This window comes from Callospermophilus lateralis, chromosome 15 (genome assembly GCF_048772815.1).
Source record: "Callospermophilus lateralis isolate mCalLat2 chromosome 15, mCalLat2.hap1, whole genome shotgun sequence".
Lineage (NCBI taxonomy): Eukaryota > Metazoa > Chordata > Mammalia > Rodentia > Sciuridae > Callospermophilus > Callospermophilus lateralis.
Window position 1 is genome coordinate 22551689 of NC_135319.1, and position 18579 is coordinate 22570267.

General features: G+C 37.5%; 2 protein-coding genes across 3 annotated transcripts in view; both read left to right on the top strand.

The window, feature by feature from the left end:
* Window positions 1-3268, top strand: part of Washc2a (WASH complex subunit 2A) — a 56453-nt gene extending 53185 nt beyond the window's left edge. For both annotated transcript variants that reach the window (XM_076835215.1, XM_076835216.1), the window contains 2 exons: window positions 1009-1186; window positions 2931-3268. In XM_076835215.1, the coding sequence (XP_076691330.1) occupies window positions 1009-1186; window positions 2931-3070 (318 nt within the window). In that variant the 3' untranslated portion in view covers window positions 3071-3268. The remainder of the gene's footprint in view (window positions 1-1008; window positions 1187-2930) is intronic.
* A 14154-nt stretch (window positions 3269-17422) lies between these two features.
* The window catches only part of Zfand4 (zinc finger AN1-type containing 4), a 62724-nt gene continuing 61567 nt past the window's right edge, over window positions 17423-18579 (top strand). Inside the window, exon 1 of the mRNA XM_076834903.1 lies at window positions 17423-17716. Coding sequence (XP_076691018.1) covers window positions 17455-17716 — 262 coding nt within the window. The 5' untranslated portion in view covers window positions 17423-17454. The remainder of the gene's footprint in view (window positions 17717-18579) is intronic.

Below are 18579 nucleotides of genomic sequence, written 5' to 3' on the forward strand. Positions count from 1 at the left end.
TACTTAATGGTTATAATTAGGAATCCCTATTTTTTTAAACATTTATTTTTTAGTTGTAGGTGGACACAATATCTTTATTTTATTTTTATGTGGTGCTGAGGGTTGAACCCAGGGGCTCACACATGCTAGGCGAGTGCTCTACCTCTGAGCCACAACCCCAGCCCAAGATTCCCTATTAATGACTGAAATTTATACAGAAGTGTTTGATTTATTGTTGTTGTTGTGTTGCTGCATGTAGGGGTATATTTTGGCTGGTCATAATCCTTGATAAAAGTCTTGATTTTATTCATTTATTCATTCATTCATCATATTCATTTTGTGGTATTGGGTATTACACCCAGAGCCTCTAACATGCTGGGCAAGCATTCTACCACTGAGGAACACTCCCAACCCCAGGTCTTGATTTTGATAGTTTTGATTTTTTTTTTAAACTTTATAGAACGTTGCTGTAGTCAGCTTCCTTGACACACCACTCTCTGACGTATATGAAGTCTATTGGTGTAGCTTGAATGTTTAACATTTGGTTTTGAGGAAATAGGCCTTGGCTGGACCTGCTAATTTAGCAAAGGCACATGCAGTAAGGCCTTCAGTGGCTGTTGCTCAATAGGTATCTGTTGAGCATTTGGGTCCTGCAGGTGAAGTGAACTAGGACCACAAGTGCTCTGTTCCTCAGAGCTCTCAAGGAGAGCAAACAAATATAAATGGGGAAAGATATAAGTAAGATATTTTCAAATAGCACAAAGTGCCATGAATAAAACTAGGGAAGAATGGTGAGTAAGAGTAGGAGACTGTCCTTCAGGTAGAACAGGTAGAGAAGGCCTCACTGTAGGGCTGGTGTTTTAATGATAGAATAATGAGAAAGGCATGTGGAGGAGTGCATTCCAGGCAGAGGGGCAGCTCTATTCCCAAACACCCTAAACAGTTTGCGTTTCTGTACCATGTTGAAGTATTTTTATTAAGAAAATTTTTTAAAATTTAAAATTGTTTTGCTTGTTTTCGTTTAACAAGGATGATATATTTGCTACAGAAGCAATTAAACCCTCACATAAAAAAAGAGAGAAGGAGAAAACTTTGGAATCCAACTTATTTGATGATAACATTGATATCTTTGCTGACCTAACTGTAAAACCCAAAGAAAAGTCCAAAAAGAAAGTAGAAGCTAAATCTATATTTGATGATGATATGGGTAAGTTTGTTTTTCTATGTTTGATCTAGAGAATTGTTCCTATTCAGTTCCTTGGTCTGTCTGCTGTTACTTGTATTGTCCATTTCCTAGAAACTGTTCCCTTGTAGATTTAAGTTTGCTATGTAATCCTGAATTAGGCTGAGTGTGGGTAAGTTATGGATAATCATTTTGATGAAGCAATTTTTTGACAAGGTAGACATCAAGGAATATGAAGGTACCCAGAATTTAACCTTTCTGTATTAACCATCTGACAAACACTGTGATGCTATGAAAGGATGATCCATCAGGAACTGGCCCATGGGCTGATATAGGCTGAGGTAGCTACGTTGGGTACCATGCAGTAGGTTGAGTCAGAGTTCCAGCTAGAGAGTAAGGGTCAGCATTTCAAAAACTTGGGCGTAGATGAGGTGAGTAGGATTGCAAGGAAGTAGAACATACATCAGACTTGGTATCTCATTGTTTGTGAACATGCTACAATTTCTGCTTGCTCAATGGGCAAGTCAGATGCCCAGTAACTATAAATGTTGGGCTTCCTGTGTATCCTATGTCTAAATCTTGGGAGTTAAGGCCAAATATATGCTTCCTATTCTTCCTATCCAAATCTAGACCTTGAGACTACCTGGGAGACAGTTGGTGTTGCAGAGCCACACAGGGCATACTGCCTCAGCAAACTGTGTGCTATCTCCCACCCTGTGGAGTATAGGAGACTTCATTTGTTTCTTACCAAAAATGTAATACATACTTATGGTAATAGTCATATAATTTAGAAAATGAATAAAAAAAGCCTCAGATGTAAGCAGTATCAGTAGTTTGGTTTATGTCCTCTCAGACATTGTGATGATAATATATATTTGTATACATATAAACATATACTTCTTTTTTTCCTGTTCTGCTGTTTCTTTTAGTCACCTTTTTCTTTTCTGTTTTTATCCCCCATAGTGCTAGGGATCACACCCAGGGCCTCACATATACTAGGTATATACCATACCATTGAACCACATCCCCGGAGCCCTTCTAGGCACTTTGTGTCTTTCCATGTCAGCACATGGAGATCTCCTTCCTTGATTTTAGTGGTTGTGTAATACTGCTTTATATTTAGCCATTAGCCTTTTAATGGTGGTCTCACTTGTTTCTAAGTTTTCTGTATTACCAATAATGGCTGTGGTCTTAATCATTTGTGTGTACCTGTCTTTGCATCCACATGTTGGAATCTTGGTATAACAGAATCTAAACAGTAACATTACTGGGCAAGCAGCATAATTAAGACAAGCTTTAGAGTAAGTGGAACACTAAACATGGATATAGTCACAAAGACTTCACTCTTACCATTGAGATGCCTTGAATTAATGTATTTATTCTGAAAGAAAGTGAACCCTGTATTGGATTCTTTTGCATATTCTTAGTCACCGTTTCCTTTTAAAACCCAAAGTGAATAGAATGTAGAAATAAGTCCATTGTCCCACATGATAAGTTTCTAGTCTGGGTTAGAGATCCAGTCACCCTTTTTTCTTTTTTTTTTCCACAAATGTGTACACCCTTTTATAGCTAAGATATCTGTGCTCAAAACAACCTGCGATTATATTTGATTAATAACTAAACCAGAACTATAAGAGGCTTGACTTCTTTGTTTCTTGATACCCTATACTATTACCAGAAATGGTTCTTTGGTGGTTTGTGTGAATGTGTCTTAAAATCACCCATTTTCTTGCTTGTTCAGCACATCTTTTTCTTTCTTTTTTCAAAGATGATATATTCTCCTCCGGTGTCCAGGCTAAGACAACCAAACCAAAAAGCCGATCTGCACAGGTGGCATCTGAACCAAGATCTGAACACAAGGGGTCTAATATATTTGATGATCCCCTGAATGCCTTTGGAGGCCAGTAAAGCATACAGGGTATCCATATCTCACCCTTTAGCTGTGTTCTTCAGTAAATGATGCTGTTTTATTGCTTATTATTTTAACCTGATTACACAAAGCAAACACTGAAACAGCTAGCTCACCATTTACCCAATGTACTTGATATTTTCTGCACTGATTTTAACCATGCTTAATACTGTAAAACAAATAAATGTTTCATCGAGGTTGGTGTTTTTTATTTAATTAGCCTTTTATCCAATGTACTTGATATTTTCTGCACTGATTTTAACCATGCTTAATACTGTAAAACAAATGTTTCATCGAGGTTGGTGTTTATTTAATTAGCCTTAGTAAGGTCATAATAAGATTAGGGCATGTTAGAGGAGAAATATATTTGTGGCTTTCATAATCTGTAGGGAATCTGGAGGTAGCATGCTATACAGAGGACCTAAGTCCTTTGTTACATGGCAGGAAGTCCTAGCTTAGGAAAGGCCTTGGCAGAAGAAAGAGAAAGGAGAATGAGATATACTTCATGAGTCTTAGCTTCAGAGGTTTCTACTGAATTCCCAAAATTCCTGTAAAGGTCCTTTAAGGAAACATTTGGCAAACTATGGACACCAATCATCTGGTTTTGTGAAATTTTACTGGAAAACAGCCATATTTGTTTACATATTGTCTATAGCTACATTCAACCTCCCTACAATGCTAGCATTGAGTAGTTCAACAGTGACTGGATGGTCCACAGAGCTTAAAATGTTTATTTGCCCCTTTACAGAAACAGTTTGCTGACTTTGCTTTTAGTCATCCATTTCCATCCTTGGAGCTTTGCATTTTCTTATGGAGTCAGCAGGATGAACCCAGGTAATATTAGCAGAGACACATATTTAAATGGAAATGTCAGCCTTCCGAGCAGCAGTGTCCTGCAGAATTCTGCATTGATGGATGTGTTCTGTGTCTCTATTGGCCAGTATGGTAGCCACTTGCCACATGAATGGCTTACCTTCCCACCTACTAGCTATCTTTTCCAGTGCTGTGCCATATCTGGCATGATCTTGTAGGCTAGCCAGGCCTCACAGATCCTAAAGCCATTAGCAGCTTCCTTGGACATGTTAAGATTGGACTGGGAAACTGGGCACAGTTGTGCATGATTATAATCCCAGCTACTTTGGGATGCTGAGGCAGAAGGATCACAAGTTCAAGGCCAGCTTTCACAACCTAGCAAGACCTTGGATTGGGAGTTCCTCATACCCACAGCCAAAGATTTTGTATGGCTCTCACAGGTCAGCGGTGTGCCCTGCTCTGAGAATTATTTGATGGCAGAAGAGGGCACTTAGCAATTGCCTTCTCCTATCCCTTTTATTAATTTCCTTTCTATAGGTTATATATTCAGTTTCCTGCTCTGAGTTCAAGCCCAGTGTGGGATCTGACTCAGCAAGATTTGTCACCAAATCTATTCATTATCAGGACTGATTTTAGGGATTCATGAAATCATAGGAAAAAAAGAATTCCTATAGCAGGCACTTTTCATGCTATTTTATTTAGTCTCCATATACTACCGGATCAGTAATGTCCTACTTTCATGGATAAAGACTAAAATCTGGGAGAAATGTGGAATAGTGGAACAAGATTGGATTTTTAATTTTATCTGAGATTCACATTTGGCTCTTGCACTTAGAGCTGTTTAATTGTGTTGCCTTCCTTAGCTTTATACCAACTTTTCAGGATTATGATGAAGGAGACAATATGTAAAGACTCTTGTAACTATGTGGCACTTGAAAAATAGCACATGAGGATCAGAATGACTTGATCAGATGGACCTTCCAGTATTGAAAACCAAGACTGAACTCATCTGCCTGACTCCAAAGCCTATGCTGTCAATTCTGTGAATTGGGGCTTAGGGTTGAGAAACACAATTCGTTACTTAAATTAAGTCTCTTATTACAGGCACTAGTACTTGGTTCTGTGTATGAAGATAATTTACCATCATGTCTGTCTGCAAGCAGTTTCATCCTACTCAGCATTAAGCAAGTGTAGAGCTTAAGGAACTAACCAATGGTAAGAAGAGGACAACAAATGAAGTCAAGGGCCTTACCATACACACCCTAGTGAATTATCGGTAGTTTGGTGGGTTGTGGAGATTGGTGGGTAGGGATTCAGTTTTAGAGAAGGAGACAATATGGAGACTGATTAGATGTTGGATTCATCCTAGACTGGTTCCTGAGTCATAAACTGAGGATGAATGAACCAGAGTGGGAATAAGATTATTTAATTGTCCGTTGAAGAATCCACCTAGTGAAGTAGGTGAGTGAGGCTGCTAGTTTTGTTAGGAACAGCCTATCCTATGTAGAGAATGAAGCAGTGTGGCCAATGTTGGGCTCGAAGGCTCACGTTGTCTTGAAGCCGGTTACTATTCACACCACAGCTAAGCAGCTGGAAATGAAGAGGCAAAAGGGGTGGCTGGGATTTGGAACTCACACTGCCCACTTTACAGTCTGGTCTACAACCTTCCCAAGGTGGATGAGCTGTAAACGAACGAGAACTACAGAAAGATCTGCTTTCCCCCTTGTTTTCAGCCAGACACGGTAATGTCCCAATTTTTCAGATGAGGCAATTGAGGCCAGAAATGTTAGGGAGCGGTGAGGTGAAAGGAAGATTTGTTTAACGTCCAGGATGCACTAGGAGTGTCCCAGGCTCTGGAAAAGCCACCCACTAGACAGTGCATGCCCGGGACCCACCTATCGCCAGAGGGCCATCGGGGGGTCCCAGGGAAGGCGCTCCAAGGCCCCGCTCCATGCAGGCTGCAAGCCCGCCTCTCGCTGCGGACGGTGTGGCTAGTGGCCAGCTGCTGGCTTGAGCCCTAGTCAGGTATTTACTGTTGTTAGTAATAAAGCTCAACATCCGGGTCTCTCCTAACCGACAATCGTCCGCAAACGCCAAGCCCCAGGCGTCCGAGCAACCGCCGAGTCGGGCGGCAAGGCCCCACCCCCTTCCCCACTGATTGGAGGGCGGCGTGAGCGCCGGCGAGCGATTGGCAGACGGTGTCACAAAGGGCGGGGCCGCGGTGGTCGCGGAGCGTTGCTGGTCTGCGACTGCTGCGGCTACGCTAGCGGAGCCTAAAGTCTTCGTCGGCTTGCGTGCGAGCGAGCGAGCGAACGGACCAGACAGCCGGTGAGGGCGAGCGAGCGAGCGTGCTGGATGGGGAGGGCGCCCTGGGCCGCGGGCCGCTGAACTGGGGCGCGCCGCAGCCGCCCTTCGCGGGGCTGGAGCAGCGCGCCAGGCAGCCGGGCCGCGCCCCTTCCGCAGCCTTAGCTCTGCTGCCCGACTCCAGCCGCCGCCGCTTCCCCGGGACCGGCGCGGGGGCCGCCTTTGCGCAGGACACAGTCTCGCGGGTGGGTCCCTCCGCTGGCTGAAGCGGGCCTCCCAGCTGACCTGCTCCAAGCGGGTGCTGTTCTCCGAGTCGCTGTTCCCACGGGGAGCGCGCCCACCGCCCTCCAGATTGAGGCCGGGGCATCTGGGTAGCACCGAGGAGCAAGGGCTGCGCAGGTGATTTGTGAGCGTGTAGCGCGTATGTTCATTGAAAGCTTGCATAGGCGCAAACACTATTTACCAGGCCCATTGGCCGGTCGACTCCAGGCTGGAATTTAAGTTACAGATGTATGATAGGGTTAATGTAATTTTGTAGCTTGCATTTAAAACGTTACGGATTTTTTTTCATATCAGTAAATAAAGATCTGGGTCTGTAATGTCCACATCACATCATGGATACCTTTAAGTTGGGAGTAACTGCTTTTAGGTGATAAGCCAGTGCCATTATTGCCTGTGTATCTTTAACTTCCCTTTCATGTTTGGATGTTGTTTTCAGAACTTTTTCAGAAAAGATGACATGTTTTGGAGACTTTATTTAGAAATGGCATCGATGTCATTGCTCTTAATTAGCTAGGTATGTTTTTATAATTATTTGTAAAAATTCTGGAAACACCTCTTTCTCTACCTGCCTCCTTTCTTTTCTATTTTTAAAGCTCTTCTTGCATCATTTACCACCTTTGTGTCTTCATTATGCCCCTCCTTTTCCAACATAATGTGGCCCCCAATATGCTTGCCACACATGACTGTATGGAGAAGTCCTCTGTGGACTCAGATTTTAGTAGTGGCTAGGTCTTTGGCCCACTTATCTTTTCATTTGCTCTTCTAGTCCAATCTGTTTTAACCAGGTTACATGTTTTCACTGTGTTTCTTTTTCTTTTTGTTTATTTTGTTTATTTTTATTTTTTTTAAAGTTTTTAAATTTTTTTATTATCTACACTTGACATTACAATGATCTTGGCAATTCATACATTTGTATTATTGGGGTATAATTTCTCATTTTTCTAATTGTACAGATTGCAGAATCACACTGGTCATAGAGTCACCTATATACATACATCAATCATAATGTCTATTCTCTTCTGCCCTTCCTATCCTCCCTACTCCTCCCCTCCTCTCCCATCATTTCTCTCTATCCAATTTTCACTGTTTCTTCTAATTAAACTTTAGTATGACTATTTTCTAGAGGAAGCATTTTCAATTGAGGTTACTATCCTTAGTTCTTTTTGTATATTACAAATAATTCCATTGACCGGGTCTAAACTTACCATGAAAGTTCCAGCATAATCAATGTTGTACTTTATTGCTATTTTTCTTCTCATCTGCAGTTACTATGCATTCTCCTTCTGGATGAAGGATTTCCAGATTATTATTTTCAGGGTACTGCTGTGCAAAAGCACTGTGCTGAAAGAAATGCTCCTTGTATATCCTGTATATCTAAATTCTCTGGATAGGCACTGCTCACCCATCCCTGTCTTTCTGTAATGTTCCTTCCAGCATACCTGACTTATGTTGCCAGAGCTGCTACTTTGTAGGCCGAGTGTTGTTGACCTTGAGTTAACAGACACTGATCATTCTGTAGTACACTCTAAGTATGTTTTTGTTTGTTTTGGTACTGGGGATTGAACCCAGGGGCACTTAATCACTGAGCCACATCCCCAGCCCTTTTTGTATTTTATTTTGAGACAGGATTTTGCTAGGTTGCTTAGGGCCTCACTGGGTTGCTGAGGCTGGCTTTGAAATTGTGATTCTCCTGCCTCAGCCTCCCAAGCCAATGGATTACAGTTGTGTGCCACCACACCCTGCTGATAAGTATGTTTTTAAGAACCAAAATCTCATTTTAAGGGAAAGAAAATGGATTAAGGTTCTAGAGAGCCATATAAAGTCATTTTTCCTGTAGACATTTTCACTACCTTTTTCCTTTTTTAAATTGATGCATCATAGTTATAGGTAATATTGGAGTTTGTTTTGACATAGTCATACACACATGAAATATAATTTCCTTCACTTCAGTCCTAGTCCCTAGTACTTTTCTCTTACTCTCCCTTTCTCCCTCTCCTGTTTCCTTCCTCTGCTCTACTGGTCTTCTTCTATTTATGTTTTTTTGTTGTTGTTGTAAACTAATGTGTGTGTGTGTATTTATATACATATATGTATATTTATATGTATATATATGTATATATATACACACACACACATATACATGGCAGCAATAACTTTTCCTCCTGTGATGCCATTTCTTTAGGAGCATTAGCAATTTGCACAATGCAATGCAGGTTCCTTAGTAACTAAATTAATTTCCTTTTAGTATTATGAAAGCTCACACTATATCAAAATACATATATGTGCATGTCTGTCATGAGTTGGGTATATTTTGTTGGATTTGGTCATCATTTCCATGGGAAACCATTGTCCCTTCAAACAAACTTTTGGAGCATAATCAATCTTCCTCTCTTTAGGACAAAATAATGCCTTATGTATATCACAGTTTTTTTAAGCATCAATTGAGGAAGTTTTTTCTTATTCTTTAATTCAACAAACTTTCAGTGAGTACCAATATGTGAAAAACACTGCTAGATGATGGAAAAGTAAATCAAATGTCTTTCCTCCCTTAAATAGCTTATAGTTTAGAAGGGCAAGAAAGCCATGTAAACAATAAAATTGTATGAAAGATGATTTATCATGAGCTTTGTAATGTTTTGAACAACCAATAAAAAAACAATAAAATTGTTATGTGTAATACATGATATAGGTAGTGGGGCAAAGGAGAATAAAACTGGGCATGGTGGCACTTGCCTGTAATCCCAGTGACTCAGGAGCCTGAGGCAGGAGGATCGATAGTTTGAGGACAGCCTCAGCAAAAATGAAGGCTCTGAGCAGTTTAGTGAGACCCTATGTCAAAAAACAAAGAAAAGGGTTGGGGATGTGGCACCTCAAGAGTTCAATCCCAAGTTCAAATAAATAACTAAATAAATAAATAAAAGGAAAACAAGACTAGATATAAAAGATTTTGTGGGGGCTGAGGGTTGTGGCTTAGTGGCAGAGCGTTTGCCTAGCATGGGTGAGGTACTGGGTTTGATTCTCAACACCACATATAAATTAATAAATAAAGGTCCATCAACAACTAAAAAAAATTTAAAAAAAAGTTTTATGGGATAGGTTATGTTAGAGCTAAGTTTATTAATTTATTTTGGGTGGCATTGTGAATTAAACCCAGAACCTCCTTGAGATGTATGGTCCTTGAGATATATCCACAGCCCCTGGAGCTGATTAGGTCCTTATCAGGTAGTTGTGTGTATGTAGACAGTGAACAGAGCAGAACAGGAGCAAAGATAGAAGCTGGTATGTTCCAAAGCTGGAGGTAGAAATGATTAGAGGATAAATTATCAAAGGGTTTTGGGTGAAATATGCAGATAAATAAAAAGGGGTTAGAAGGTGAGATCTTAAGAGCCTTTCTAGAAAGTCTGAATGTTTTCCGATGCCTATCTAACCCTCCCTGGGTACTAGGGATTAAATTGAGGAGCACTTTACCATGGATCTACATCTCCAGCCATTTTTATTTTTATTTTTTTTTATTTTGAGACAGGGTCTGGTAACAGTGGCAAGATTGGCCTTGAACTTGAGATCCTCCTGCCTCAGTCTTCTGAGTAGTGGGGGATACAGATGCATGCCACCATATCCAGCCTGAATGTTATTCTATAGAGTGGATGCTATCATGAAACCTTGAGCTAAGAACTAACAAGATTAGTTCCATGGTTTCAAAAGATAACCTGTACTCCTCACCATATTTTATTAGGGAAACAAATTAAAACAAGACACTCCTACATGACTGCTTAGGATGACCAAAATCCAGAATACTGACAGTGTAATACAAAATGCTGGTGAGGATGTGAAGCAACAGGAATTCCCATTCATTTCTGGTCGGAATGCCAAAATAGTATAGACACTTTGGAATACTATTTAGTGTCTTCTTAAAAAAACTAAACATACTCTTATCATACAATCCAGCAGTTGAACTTCTTGGGATTTGCCCAAATGAGTTGAAAACTTACATCCTTATGAAAACACGAATACAATGTCTATAGTAACTTTTGTTTATAATTGCCAAAATTTGGAAATATCTAAGATACCTATCAGTCAGTGAATGGATAAATAAATCCAGACAATAGAATATCATTTAATATTAAAAATAAATAAGCCATCAGGTCATGAAATGATGTGGAAGAACCTTAAATGCATTTTTTTAAGTGAAAGAAGTCAATCTGAAAAGGTTGAATATTGAATGATTTCAACTATATGATATTCTGGAAAAGATAAACAGTGAATACATTTAAGAGATTAGGAGTTGGGGGAAAGGGGAAGGATCAATAGATAGAACATAGGATTTTGGGGGGCAGTGTAACTACTGTCATTGGGAATATATGTCTATATACATTTGTCCAAACCTACAGTTTATAAATCATCAACAGTGAACCCTAATGTAAACATGGATTTTGGGTGATAATGATATGTAGGTTCATCAGTTATAACAAATGTACTGTGCTGGCACAGGATGTAGCTAGGAGAGGAGGAGGGTGGTTGAGCTCTTATGTACTTTTTACTCAATTTTACTGTGAACCTAAATCTTCCCTACAAAAAATAAAGTATTTAAAAGGAGAAAAATTTGTGTCTTTAACTTAGGTTCATTTCCCTCATTGGTGAGATTTTTCTTCAGTGCATTCTAAAGTCAAGAATAAACATTTTAGAACTTTGACCTCTTCCCCTGCTTAAATACAGATAATAGAGAGCATATAGTAATTACTGAATAGTATGATAAAATGACACCCTGATCCAATTTTCATAAACTTTATTTCCAAAAGTTTTTTTAAAATGTTAATTGATGTATTTGAAGAATGAAACACAGGAATCAAGGGTAATAGCTAGGCTTTGAAAAAGGCTCAGTTGAGAGCTAATAAACTCTTGAAACTAAGTTCTAATCAGTGTGAATGGAGAGGTAACAGTATACAGAAATATTAATAAGTCATATTACCAAGAGCTCTATACAGATTCAATGCAATTCCGATCAAAATCCCAATGGCATTCCCCACAGAAATAGAAAAAGCAATTATAAAATTCATCTGGAAAAATAAGAGACCCAGAAAAGCTAAAGCAATTCTAAGCAGGAAGAGTGAAACAGGTGGTATCGCTATACCAGACCTTAAACTATACTACGGAACAATAATAACAAAATTTGGTAGTGGCACCAAAACAGGCTGGTGGACCAATGGTACAGGATAGAGGACACAGAGACTAACCCACAAAACTACAACTACCTTATATTAGACAAAGGTGCTCAAAGCATGCACTGGAGAAAGGATAGCATCTTCAACAAATGGTGCTGGGAAAATCAGAAATCCATACGCAACAAAATGAAATTGAATCCCTATCTCTCACCATGCACAAAAGTTAACTCAAAATGGATCAAGGATCTAGGAATTAAACCAGAGACTCTGTGTCTAATAGAAGAAAAAGTAGGCCCTAATCTCCATCATGTGGGGTTAAGCCCCAATTTCCTTAATAAGACACCTATAGCACAAGAATTAAAACCAGAATCAACAAATGGGATGAATTCAAACTAAAAAGTTTTTTCTCAGCAAGAGAAATAATATGTGAGGTGAATAGGAAGCCTACATCCTGGGAACAAATTTTTACCCTTCGCACATCAGATAGAGCTCTAATCTCTAGGGTATACAAAGAACTCAAAAAGCTATACGCCAAAAAAGACAAAATAACCCAATCAACAAATGGGCCAAGGACCTGAACAGGCACTTCTCAGAAGAGGATGTACAATCAATTAACAAATATAAAAAAAATGCTGATTATCTCTAGCAATCAGAGAAATGCAAATTAAAACTACTCTAAGATACCAACTCACTCCTGTAAGAATGGCAGCCATTATGAAGACAAACAACAAGTGCGGAAGAGGATTGGGGGGGGGGCGCAGGAAGGTACACTCATACACTGCCGGTGGGACTGCAAATTAGTGCAGCCAATTTGGAAAGCAGTATGGAGATTCCTTGGAAAGCTGGGAATGGAACCACCATTTGACCCCTTCTCGGACTATACCCAAAGGACCTAAAAACAGCATACTACAGAGACACAGCCACATCAATGTTTATAGCAGCTCAATTCACAACCTAGATGCCCTTCAATGGATAAATGGATAAAAAAAAATGTGGCATGTATATACAATGGAATATTACTCAGCACTAAAAAATAATAAGATAATGGCATTTACAGGGAAATTGGATGGCATTAGAGCAGATTATGCTTAGTGAAGTTAGCCAATCCCCCCCAAAAAAACAAATGCTGAATGTCTTCTCTGATATAAGGGGGGTGACTCAAAATAGGGAAGAGAGGAAGAGCATGGGAAGAAGATTACCTCTACATAGGGAAGAGGGGTGGGAGGGAAGGGGAGGGAGAAATGGAATTGCATGGATGGTGGAAAGAGACCTTCTCTGTTATACAAAATACATGTATATGAAGATGTGAGAAAAAAAAATAGTGTTACCCTAGATTAAGTAGAGAGAAATGGAGGGAAGGGGGGAAGGGTTGGGGAGATAGGAAGGATAGTAGTATGAAACAGACATTATTATTACTGTGTGTATATATGTGACTGCATGACCAATGTGTTTCTACAACCTGTATACTCAGAAAAATGAGAAATTATATCCCATCTGATTCAAATGTATGATATGTCAAGATCACTGTACTGTCATATGTAACAAATTAAAAAAAAAGAAGTCATACTGTCAAGATTGGTCACTTCCAGATATCACGGGGTTGGGGGAAAAATATGAAATAATTTATAAATTTCTGGTTTGACTGATTGACTGGTGGTACTGTTTAACAAGGTGAGGACTGAAGAACAGACGGAAGGTTTGTAGGAAAGGTAGTTAGTTTTGGGATATATTAGATTTCAGGTATCTTTGTAGTGTCCAGAATTCAGATGCTTGTCATGGTTTTTTTCTTAATTTTTTTTAATATTTATTTTTTAGTTGTAGTTGGACACAATACCTTTATTTTATTTATTTATTTTTATATGGTGCTGAGGATTGAACCCAGGGCCTCCCATACTCTAGGTGAGTGCTCTACCGCTGAGCCACAACCCCAGTCCCCAGCTTATCATGCTTTTTGAGTGAAGATTATTATTATCCAAACCACAATCTTTAGATAATTTTAAATATATTTCTATTAAAATTATAATGACTTCAGTGATAGATAATATCCCTTGGTAGAAAAAATTAATGTATGTATGATACTTTTTTTTTTTTTTTTTTTTACAGTTCTATATAATGTTTACCTTGGCTTGCTTACTGATATCCTTCTACTCTGGAGTTTTACCCATTCTGAAATACATCCAGAAGTTTACTTGGGAACATTTCCCAACTGATTCTATGAAGCAAATATTACCTTGATTATAAAATCAGAAAAAGACAAAACTACAAATTATTATCTCATGATTATAGACACAGAAATCCATAGTAGTAAATTCTACCAAACCAAATCCAGCAACATATATGAAGGATTATGTGTACAAATACAATTAAGTCTGGGAATTCAAGGTTGATTCAACCTACAAAAGTCAATGTAATATATCAAATTATTAGCATAAAGTAATAACTCATTATTAAAACCATGATTATTTAAAAGGATACAGGGAAAAAAATATTTGACCCCTTCATGATTTGAAACAAAACCCCCAAATACTAAACAAGCAGGAATAGAAGGGAAACTCTTTAACCTAAGAAAGATTATCTATGAAAACCTCACAATAAACATCATATCTAGTGGCAAAACTTAATGCTTTCCTTCTACACTCAGGAATACAAAGATGTCTAGTCAAACCATTTCTAGTCAACCTTACACTGTAGGTTCAAAGGACTTACTATAACTAAGAAAAGAAAATAAAGGGCATCTAGATTGGAAAAGAAGAAGTAACACTATATTTACATGTAACATGATCTTGTGTGTACAGCTTATATATAGAAAACATTAACGAATCCACTACAAAAATATTAGAACTAAAACAATTAAGCACAGTTGCATAAGATTAGCATATTAAAGTATAAGATTAGCATATTAAAAATAATTTTATTACTGTACATTAGCAATGAACATCCTAAAAATAATTCCATTTATAATAGTATAATAATAATACTTATAAATGAACTAAAAAGAATATACAGGTTATACTCTAAAAAACAAAATACTTGAAACAAATTAAAGAAAACATAAAATGAAAGATATTGCATGTTCCTGGATTGGAAGACGGTGTTGTTAATATGGCAGTACTCTCCAAGAATATTGATACACAGACTCATTGTAATTCCTATCAAAATATCACCTGACATTTTTGTAAAATAGGTGTATTCATCCTAAAAATCATATGGAAATTCAGGGATTTTAGAATAGTAGTCTGCAAAGAGAAGAACAGGTTGGAGGACTCACATTTCCTGATTTCAGAGCTTAAAGCTATACTGTATTAGTGAAAAAAGTATAGATGTATTGACCAATTAAATAGAATTAAAAGTCTGAGATTAAACACATTCCTCAGTTGATTTTCTACAAGGGATTAATGACAATGGGGATAGGACAGCCATTCCAATAAATGATATTGAAACAACTGGTAAACAATAGCCAAATTGGACTTGATCAAAATTGACAAATTCTGAATTTATGGTGATAACATCAAGAAAGTAAAAGACAACTCACAAAATGAGAGAAAATATTTGCTAATTTTATATAGGGTAAGGGGCTTATATATAGGTTATTTAAACTTACATCTCAATGATAAAAAAAAATTAAAGAATGGGCAAAGGATCCAAATAGACATTTCTCTGTAGAAGATATACCAATGGACAATAATCACATAAAAATGTTCAAAATTATTAGTTATTAGAGAAATGCACATCACAACTACAACATACTACTGCACATCCACAGGATTGTTTTAATCAAAAAGACCAGAAGTGTTGACAAGAATATGGAGAATTTGGCACCCTCATTCATTGTTGGTGGGATTGTAAAATGGTTCAGACCACTTTGGAAAACAGTTCTATAAATTGCAAAACATAGAGTTACTACAAAACTCAGCAAACTTACTCCTAGACACACACACACACACACACACACACACACACACACACATATGAGAAAGGAAAATATGTGTCTACACAAAAACTTGTAATTAATAATAGGCAAAGATTAGAAACAACCCAAATGTTCATCAACTAATGACTGGAAAAATATGATGTGTATCCACATAAGGGAATATTGTATACCTAGAACATAAATGGACTTTGAAAACATGCCAAGTAAACATGTCACAAAAGACTTTATATTGTATAATTCTGCTTATGTAAACTATCCAGAATGGGATAATTATGGGGAGAAAAAAGTAGATTAGTGGTTGAGAGGCAAAATGGGGAAATTTAGGAGATATGGCTATAGGTTATGAGGTTCCTTTTCAGGGTGATGAAAATGCTCTAAAAGTGATTGTGAGGAATTGGGGGTGTATCTCAGTGGTAGACATGTGCAAGGTTTCTGGTTTCAATCCCTAATCCCTACCCCCCAATACATACACAAAAGTGGTTGTGGTGACTGTTACACAACTCTGAATATGCTAAAAATCAATGCATTTTACATTTTAATTGAAAAATTTTGTAATCTATAAATTATATATCAATAAAGCCATTTTACAAAAAAGTTTTCCCTACCCATCCAGGAAGATGTGTATTATTCTTACAGTTTAAGTTTGAGGGCCTCCCTTTTTCCCAAGAGTTTATTGATTAACATCATTTTATCTATTTGATTATTCCTATGTTCCTAATTCCACACTTGTAATTTTTTGGAGGGTGTTATTAAATCCAGTTGCACTTTAGCAATGAGATACATCCTCAGTCCTAAGTTGCTAAGGTTCTTATTAAGTTGCTGAGACTGACCTCAAATTTCAGATCCTCCTTCAACCTCCAAATTGCTGCATTACAGGCCTGTGCCACTGTGCCTGGCCCATACTTGTGATTTCTCTTATTACTTCTGCTTGGTGTCTTTATCTCTTCTACCTATTAGCCATTGTATGTTTTAAGTAAAGATTATCTAGGGGAACTGGGGTTGTGGCTCAGAGGAAGAGTGCTCACCTAGCATGCGTGAGGCACTAGATTTCGATTCCCAAGACTGCATAAAAGTAAATAAGTGAAATAAAAGTATTGAGTCCACCTACAACTAAAAAATAAATGTTAAAAAAGATTATCTAATATCTCTTACCAATACTAACCACCTTTTAATATTATAATGATAGCTAGTCCCTGGAAATCCAAACGCTCATTGGTTATTTAGTGGGTCCTGTTTTTAAACAACCTATTAAGATTCTTGTGGTTCCTTTTATCTGGTTTGATTCAAATATGCAATGACTGCAAAATTATTCTTGATAGATTTTGATGACCTAATTTACATATTTTTTGGAAAATGATATGCATATATTTTTCAAAGTCTTATAAAGTTAGGTTGACACTTTGAGTTTAAATATTAAAATGATTGTTTGCCATATACAATATGTTAGGAATTGTTTTAAGCTTTAGTACATCAGAATATCAAAAGCATACCTATTTTGCCTGACATGGTGGCATAAGCCTATAATCCTAGCAACTCTGGAGACTAAGTCAGGAGGATCACAAGTTTAAGTCCAGCCTAGGCAAGTTAGTGAGGTTCTGCCTCAAAATAAAAAAATAAAAAAGAAGTAAGGATATTATCAGTGCCTCAGGGTTCAATCCATAGTGAGACAGACATATAAATGTGCACAGACAAAAAAAATCTATCTATATCTACATGTGCCTATTCTTAATAATGTTATAGTTTATTTTGAAGAGTGGTTTCAGAGGTAAGTGTGAAAAATTCAGGATTAGTCATAAAATTATTAAGAAAATTTTTAGGGAAGAATGAAACTTGTTTAAAAAATTATTCTTTTTTAGGTACAAACTCAAAACATGAACAACAGTACATATTACCAATGTTCAAAGTTGATTTGGCTAGAACTGCAATACAGTTGGCTACGACTTATTCCAGAGGAATTAGAAAAGTCAAAGTGATGGACAACAGAAAAGAGCCTCCATTCTTCAATGAAGATAACGTGGGACCATATTACTATAAACTGTCTTTCTGTGATACCATGGAACTCTTCATTGAAACATTGACTGGAACTTGTTTTGAGCTGAGAGTTTCACCCTTTGAAGCTGTTATTTCTGTGAAAGCAAAAATTCAAAGATTGGAAGGTACTAGTCTTTCTATATTTTTAGGATATAAGGATTAAATTTGCTTATCAGAAAAGTATAAAAAGTTTTAAAGTTTTTTTAATGGAGAAAATTTCAAGCATATGTTAGAATTGATAATGAATCCCAGTGTGCTCCTCACTTTTCTTCAATTTCCAATTCATGAACCTATCTCCTTTCCATTCCTGTTTTCTTTCCATCTTGTTCCTTTCCACCAAATTCCTTTGAAGCAGATCTCTAGCATTGTGTTAATGGTGCAAAAATCATATTTGAAAATAATTTTTAGCAGGTTAAAATGACATGCAAACTTTGTCATAACCATATTATTTAATTTTAATGGGAAATAATAATTGTGTTCCCTTTTAGTTCCTTGCTTATTACTTACCTTTTTTGCAGGGGTGTGGGTACTACTGGGGATTGAACTCAGGGGCATTTGGTCACTGAACGACATCCCCAGCCCTATTTTATATTTTTATTTAGAAACAGGGTCTCACTAAATTGCTTAGTACCTTACTTTTGCTGAGGCTGGCTTGGAACTCGTGATCCTCCTGCCTCAGCCTTCGGAGCTACTGGGATTACAGGCATGCACCACTGCCCAGCTTACTCACGATTTTATACTGCTTTGTTAAATCCTTCTACCCTCTAATATGGAGATTTTCTGAGAAAAGCTTTAAGCTTTCAATTACATATAGTTTGAAGTTCCTTTAGTATAGCAGGGACATTGGATAAGGTATAATATCTCTTTTTTGTGATGTATCTGTGAAAAGTGCCACAAATTATTTTGTGTTAAAATTAGTTTTTTATTTGTACTTTGCATATTCTGAAAATAAGTCATAACAAAATTTATAGTTGTTAAAATCTGTATT